The 8,412-nt window shown below is 32.8% G+C and overlaps 1 protein-coding gene across 1 annotated transcript in view; it reads left to right on the forward strand.

The window, feature by feature from the left end:
- LOC118204804 (glycine receptor subunit alpha-2-like) overlaps positions 1–2,379 on the forward strand; it is a 118,389-nt gene extending 116,010 nt beyond the window's left edge. The window contains exon 9 of the mRNA XM_085817897.1: positions 1,493–2,379. Coding sequence (XP_085674023.1) covers positions 1,493–1,783 — 291 coding nt within the window. The 3' untranslated portion in view covers positions 1,784–2,379. The remainder of the gene's footprint in view (positions 1–1,492) is intronic.
- The last annotated feature ends 6,033 nt before the right edge of the window (positions 2,380–8,412 follow it).

Raw genomic sequence — 8,412 nt, forward strand, 5'->3', positions numbered from 1 at the left:
AAAAATGCTGAATTATATGGATTCTAGTTAGATCTATCTCGTAATGTTTGGTTGCTAACTTCTAAAATTCTTGTAGGGAATGGGATAGCTTCTTTTTTGCTCGTGTAAACTTTGACTTTTACCCCATAGCTCCTTTTTACCTTTTTCGATTCAATTGTTAGATGTCTGGACAACTTACAGTCTTCACTAAGCATTTCATTCGAAATGTTTGATACCGAAGCGTCTGGAAACTTTGCACCTAGTTATTTGATGATTATAATTGCTGTCGAGCAATTAATGCAAGATAGCACACCTGCTAACAGTTCTTAGACAATATTGTAAAAGGTGGAATTTAGAAACTTCTATGTAACTGAATTAACTCCAAAGACTGAAAATGAGGGTCTAGAGAATAAAAGTGCTGTGGAAACGTCAATGGCTCTACTTCAAAATATTGGATTATTCGAATTTTCAGGAAATTTCAAGCGCTGCATATTTGAGCCACATTATACTCCCACTGAATAATGAACAATAACTTTCCTCAAGAAGATGTACATAAAATGGGATAAATCTTTTCACATTACAGCAGTTTACAGATTTTCATTTGTGACATATTTCTATACATAATGTTATGCAACAGAGAGTAAAACTAAACTGTTTGGGGTACTTACGTATTAACGCAACCAGGCCAAAATTCGCATAAATTGCCAAATTTGGCGACCCTACTTACGGCAACCCTACGTGTTATACCTAGTTTTGTAAAAAGAGCATGTGGAGATTCACAAAATTTTCCTGCATTTTCGTGCAAATTTTTGTAATTTATGAGAAAATAGCTGTGTAGATGGATAAAGTCAAGAGTGTGCGCAATGCCATTTTTGTGCAATTCTGGGATGTTTTTTTAAGTAAAAATAAGTCGATGTGTACATGGTTATGGCGAATACGGTTTTCAATCAGTGCTAAAAGCAATAGCCAAAAGATTTCCGCCGAAAAAATAATTTTGCAACTTATTCAAATTCAAAACCGGAAGGGTTTAATTGCTATTTTATATTTTAAAACAAAGTAATATAAAAACTGTATTAAAAATTATCTGTAATTAATAAATGTACATTTTCTTTGTATTCATACTTTTTTACTCAAACTTACAAATCGCGCCAACCTGGTTGCGATAATACATAAGTACCCTGTTTGGTTTAGCTGCGCGAATAATATAAGAGGATATTTATGCTACTCTGTCTACTTTAAGGTTTACAATCTATAAACTGTATATTATTGGTTTTGCTGAAACTTTGAAACACTAGTTCATTCGACAAGATTCGACAATCTTTGGCACTAAATTGGGCTTTTTCTTTAGGGCATAATTAATAATCTCTTGCTTTGTATTTTGAGCAGCTGCAAGTAATAATTTTTCCCAATGACTACTTTTAAAATTAGCTTACAAAAATCATATATAATATTAATTTTATACATAGTATTAATTTTAACCGTATAATGACGTATTTTCTTATTTCTTTTTCAGAAAACTAGCTCGTCGGATACAGAGGAAGAAGATAAAGATGACCGGCCAAAAACCATAACTAATACATGGGTTGCAAAAGACAAAACAGAAAAAATTACTTACGTAAATTCTGCGAATACTGTATTTACATCACAGACTGTACAAAACAAAGAATGTATTGAGTGCTTAAACAATCGTTTGTTGGGCCACAAAATTGATGTTTTTTGCAGAAAATTATTTCCTGGTTTATTCTTATTATTCGCGATTATATACTGGATTTATTACTTAACAATATATAACAGTAATTCTTAAATATTTTTAAACATAGTTTTTTTTTTTTTTTTTTTTTTTTTTTTTTTGAGTAAGAAAATTTTTAATGAAAACCAAAGTATATCGGTATTTTTACTGTCTCAGAAGGTTAATTTGAAAACAAAATGTTCAATATTTTGAGAAACCGAAAATGTGTATTTTTAAAGCATTGCAAAACTTGTAAATCGAAAAACAGATAGAATAATCTTTTTTTGTCAGTCAGATTTTAGTTTAGATTATTTTCTACTCATCTGAACACAGGCCTAGCGAAAGTTAAATAACTACTAATCGAGATTACTAGTTCTTCAGACAGCCACTGTGAACTGGTACAAGGAAACCGCAACAACTGTCGGCGTGAGCCTTAAAATCAGCTACCCTAGAGCACCGTTACTGAGACAAGAAATAGTTAAATAATATTTAACTTTCATTGCTACGAGAAGCAAATAGTTGTTAATAAGCAGAAGTCATTTTTAATATAAAGAAATTACTATGTTCTCAAGACTGAATTCTAGTCGTAGCAAGATGTTTATCTTCATCTGTATATAGCCATAATTACCATAATTTCTTGGATACAATTTGGCTCAATAAAAGTTTTTATTATGTTAAGACGTGTATTATTATTTACTATAAGATACATTGGCATTATCAGCTGCAATAATTCGCCTACCTCTGCCACAGAGAATTCTAAACCAAAACACATAAAGTTAACTCCATAAATCTAACACAAAAAGGAATCTGATACGCTTAACGAATCTGGATACTAAAATATTTTTCGACATTTTTCACAACTTAAAATTGTTATAATTTTTTTATATTGCAATTAACACCTATATGATAAATACACTGAAAGGCCAAAAGATTTGATACAATATCTGATAATAGATAGGTAATCCTTAAGCCCTCAGCAGCGAACCACTGTTCGAGGTATGCGTTCAAGGAATTCCCAATTCCTACGCACAGACATCGTCATCCATAAATTAAAAAAAAAAAACATGGAATGTAGACTGTGATACTGAAATACTTGGATAGATCGGATGTGATACTGAAAAATACTAAATTCATAAATCGTTGAGTTTCTTTCCTATCTACCCCACAAAAGCTCAAAAGGAGCTCCTGTGAGTATTCAATGAAGATTAAATTACAGTGCTAAAATGACCAGAATGTTCGATCTGCCATATGACAACGAAAAACTGGTTATAAAATAACTAACTTAGAAATTTAAAGTCGATCTAAAAACTAGCAGCAAAATCTAGCCAAAATCCTGTCCCGTTAAAATTTAGCACACTAGGTAAAAAAGCAGTGCGGAAAGCCATTTGGCCAAAAAATAAGGCAAAACTGTCCATTGAGGGAAGGGAGGATCTATTGGTATCCCCAAAAATGTTAAACTAGATATTTGTAACTTAGAAAATAATAGCATTTATAATAAATCGCAATACGATCTAATAATATTAATAATACTAATAATACATAGCATAAGAAAACATGTGTATAAAAGTAAAAAAAAAAGGGTACTATTCCGTTTTGAGGGCCGTAAAAAAATTGCAGCGAAAATGTATGCGCAAAAGCGCGAAATCTAGCAAACGCGCCCATTTAACAGCGCGCCAGATCTAGCGTACGCGCTGATTTCAGATTGCGTAAGTTTATATAGTTCTATATTTCTTAAGACGCCATTGAAATAATAGTTTAATTTTTAAATCCTTTTTTGATATCGTATGGATTTAACAATTTGGGAATTGCCCTTGACGAAAAGCCTGCAATAGAATTTTGGGTAAAGTGCAGAATCACCCACTGCTTGACTCGTTTTTAAGAATTGCACATACTCGGTATCCATGTACACATCGACCTATTTTCACTCAAAAACAAATTTCCAGAATTGCACAAAAATGGCACTGCTCACACCATTGACTTTATCTATGTACACATCGACCTATTTTTCGCTTAAAAAGTAAAAGAAAATTGACAAAAATGCAATTGTTTTCACCCTTTGTAAAAAGCGGCAAACAAATAAGCAAATAAGTGGGCGATTCTGCACTTTACCGAGAATTTTTCAAAGAAAAGGCATCATTCATTATAGAAAATTATGTTTGAACAACCAACGAGATGATATCATGCTTTAGCAATAACTCGGTAGCGAATGCAGGCATCCATTCAGTTATGTTTAGCAATTTTTATATAAATTATAATAATGATCTGAAGTAGTTATTTACTCTTATGCTTCCATTTAGTCATGTTTTAGCCTTTTTTATATAAATTATAATAATAAAGTATTATATGAAATTAACCTTTCATCTAAATTAAAACATCAATCTTAAATAGTTATTTACTATTATACTTCCTTTCTTGCATTAGGGTTGCCGCAATTATTTTTGGCAGCACTGGCATCAACAATAGTTTGGCAATTTTTTACGGCCCTCAAAACCGAATAGTACCAAAAACGTTTAAAAATTACAATTTAAAAATGTGGTGCATAAATAAAGAAGCAAACTTTTTGTGATATATTCTATAAAACATTGTTCAGAAAAATCAAATTAGGAGTTAATATTCCTCCTCATTACATAAGTATAATAGTATCATCTGCCTTAGTAATGAACTTCCGTTTATTCATTTATAACAGTATGATATTTGAGAATTGTAAAAGATAGATTATTGTTATTGGAACGGACTTTACCAAAGAATTCTAATGTGAATAAAAGTTCCAATGTGATTAGACGTTAACAAATATAGTGATTAATATCTGCTTCTTCATTTACATGACATATTCACTCTTAAGAAATGATTTACGTATTGTGAAAATTTTCCTTGCCATATAATAGCCCGAGTTAAATAAAAATTATGACCATAACAAAGATTTTGAAACTTGTGTTAACATGGATAACTGAATAGGGTAGTATAGCCGATGAAGTTATATTATAACATGGTTTAAACTTTCCTTCCTGTCGTCCCGAAAGTCCTCTCGTTTGGCAATAAGACAAGAGGGCCGAGAAACTATCGGAGCCTCTGGAGTCTTCTCTCTCAAAATTGGGTCAGAACTGAGAAGTTAGTGCCGCGGGACTATAGGACAAATGGTGAAATTCTGGTGCGCCGCACACTTTCACCTATACCTGTGTGTAAATATAATTCATACACAGCACTCAGCCTTGCAGTACCCCCATATGTAACAGGTTATAAATGTTAACTGCTCTCTTTAGATCAAGTGCGAATTATCTTAATGTAAATGTTTCATCATGCGTTTGCACCGCGTGGATCTTGTATGGATACCACTTTAAAATAGATCACAGGACTTTCACAGCGTAGATCAAGGGCAACACAATTACGTGCACAGCTTGGACAGTTATACACACACACCCCATTACACCCACCACATTACCCATTACCACTACCATCCACCACATTACAAGAGCTTTAAAGGTTTATTATTGTAGCATTGTTATCTAAGGAATAAATACCCTGCTGAAAACATACACTGAAAAAGCTAAGGAATAAATATATTTCCTTAACTACATTCCGTATTAATGTATTGTTGCTTGCGTACGGGTTCGTAATAGATTGAATGCACAAGTCCGGTAAAAAAGTTAATAAAATTTATTCTTATCACAAGAAATATAACAAAACGCTGGATTTTTCTACAAAGATATTCGTACACTATCAAAATATAACACAATATCAAGCAGTAGTTATACTTTAAACTACTAAAACGTTAAATAGAACGCAATCCAAAGCGCAGAGAAAGCTAATCCGATCTTAAAATTGCAGCAGCTAAGTAAACAACAATAATTGTTGAGATGTCTCGCTCCGGCTTTTTAATCCGGTCGCGAGAAAGTTTTCGTCATTTCCGTTTTTTCGAGATTTCTGAAAAGCAAAAGAGTAGAGCTACGGTCACAGCTAACACAATACTTAATTACATTTATTCAGTTTAAATATAAATTACGAGATATTTATTTAAATGTTAAATGCGCGTGCTCCTGTATTTTTATATTTCCGGCGCTCTCTTAAAATATATTTCGTGCAGCATCGCACGGGGATATTAAACAATTTTAATGACAGTTCTACTAAAAATAGCTAACTAAATACATATGTACATATATATAACTAAATACTTCTCTATATCGGCACAAACCGTAATTTAAGTTCTGAATCCAAGAAGAATAGGAAACAGCTCTTGCTGAGCTCTTGGCCCAACATCCAAAGGTCATTTGGTAAAAAGTCCCGACGTTGTTTTATCTGAAGCATCGTAAACGACTTTCAGCTTAGTAGTAGTACTTGCTTTCTTCAACACAGCATAATGAATCATATAATACGTAGAATCAATAAAAATCTCTCTCTCGGGCACTCTTTCCATATGCCTCAGCTTAATATATTCCCTTGCGAAATTTTTATATCGTCTATATATCTGAGGACTTTATAAAAGTGAATTCTCTAAAGTCTGAAATCTACGCATAGATAATTGTGTCGAATCTCCAAGCTAAGAAGACGGAGAATGAAACGGTAATTTCACAGTATATATATACCACTTTACTCTCTCGTAAATGTATATTTGAAGTAATCCTCGTATGCTTTCTCCGTGCTGGTAAGCATATCAAATGTAGGTACAGAATCCAATTTCCAATCGTTAGACATCAATCGCTCAGTCTCCACTTGTATATTATTGACACAGATAGTGGGTTTAACCTCTGTTGAATTATTCACACTACCCGAAATAATCTATCTAGTTCAGAACGAGAGACTACTGGTTTACTTTCCTCGCATTTAATAGTACCCCCCTTCAAAAGAGGTAAAGAGATATCTAAGCCTAAATGTATGTCAACAGGCATACTCTTTTAAAATGTTGGATCCGCCAACATTAATTCCTTATATTCCTCAGTGTGCTTCTTATCTAATGTAAAATGCAGCAATGTTCCAATAATTTTATTGATGATAAATACTGGTGTTGTAAATGACACTTTCGCTGGAAAATGCCGGACGAAATTTGTTTGCGCAATTCCATTCGTTCTTGTATCTAACAGCTCTAAACATGAAACATAAACTTTGGCATTTCTTCTCGGTAACCCTAGTCTCTGTATGCATTCTTCTGAAATCGATTTCGCTTGACTGCCAGGATCAAGGAGTGCTCTATATAATTGGAATTCACCAGATGAATCTCACACTTGAATCACAGCCGTGCATAATAAAATTTCACCCTGAAAATGAAAGTCTGGTACACAAGATTTAATTACTGGACTAGAACTCATGAAATTATCCCCGACTTAGCAGATTCAGTACGAGGTTCTGACCCGAGAAAAAATGGCTTAGACGTCACCGATAGTTCATTCGAACTGTTCGTAATTTTTTTGCGCGATTTTTCTCATTTTGAACTCGTTCGAAATGCAGTAAAGTATGATTATTTTTAAAGCACGTTTTAAATTTATCAATACTTCTACACTCGAAAACTTTATGATTTTAAACGAAACTATTAAAACAAACATTGTTTTTCTTGACAAAATTAACACGATCCTAAACATTCAGATTTAAAAACTTATAACATTTCAATACTGAATGACTGGCTTTACAGTACGTACACTGCGCGCGAATCTGCGAAGCCAATGAGGTTAATTTGTCTTTCACAGTTTGTTTTTTAACACTTCGTTGCTTACCCGCTTGCAGAGTTCTGGCATGAGATTTAAAGACTTCTAACATGTCATTAAGGGCTGGTATTTCCTCATGTTTTAACGTTCTTTTCCACTATCCTGTCGTAGAAGAATCTAATTTAAATTGTACTATTAACATCAAAATAGTATCCACGAATTATTCTGTTTTGAAACTCAAATTCTCAAAAGAACATACGCATTCTCTCACGATGTCTACCAACGCTAATAACTGAGTAGGATTTACATTTTGTAAATTTGATAAATATATTTTCTTTTATAAATATGAAAGTAAATCTCTCTTATGTCAAAATCTTTTACACAATAAATTCTATGCGATTTCAAAATTTCTATTGCAAATAGTTAAACCCTGAGCAATCTTTAATGCAGTTTCCTTCAAAGAGCATTTTAAATATTGTAATTTTTGTGCACTCAATAATAGGTCATTATCCACTATCGCCGTTTTAAATAAATCAAAAAATGATAACCATTTTTCAGCACTACCACTGAACATCGGAAAAGTTAGCTTAGGTAAGCGAATATTTGCTATTTCACAAAATTTAGTTTCCACACTGATATCTTTAACATTCTTAGCATTAACTCTGGTTATCATTAAAAAATAACTCATCAAGAGTGTTCCCTCACGGATTGGAGGAAACGGCGTTCGCCAAAGTTCTCATCATCTTTCTTCTTGTCTAAAAAGCAAGATTGATACTGATACTGATACTGATCAAGAGTGTTTTGGATGTCTTGTTCTTCAATAAGCATATCAATGTCTTTCTCTTCACAAACTACAAAAATGTTGCTAAAAATATACGAAATCTCAGTCATTACATTACTTCATCTTGATTTAAAACGTTAAAGAAATACTCTGACTCACCAATTTTACTACAGCTCCGTGATCGACGAACCAAAACCATGTGTATTCAGTTGTTCATGAATAGTGGACTATAAGTTAGATTATCCTAGTAGAATTTAAGCAACTTCAGAGTCATAATCTTGACCGAATCT

The sequence above is a fragment of the Stegodyphus dumicola genome, chromosome 6, assembly GCF_044657685.1.
Source record: "Stegodyphus dumicola isolate Sdum_Otavi_A_Nest chromosome 6, ASM4465768v1".
NCBI classification, from domain to species: Eukaryota; Metazoa; Arthropoda; class Arachnida; order Araneae; family Eresidae; genus Stegodyphus; species Stegodyphus dumicola.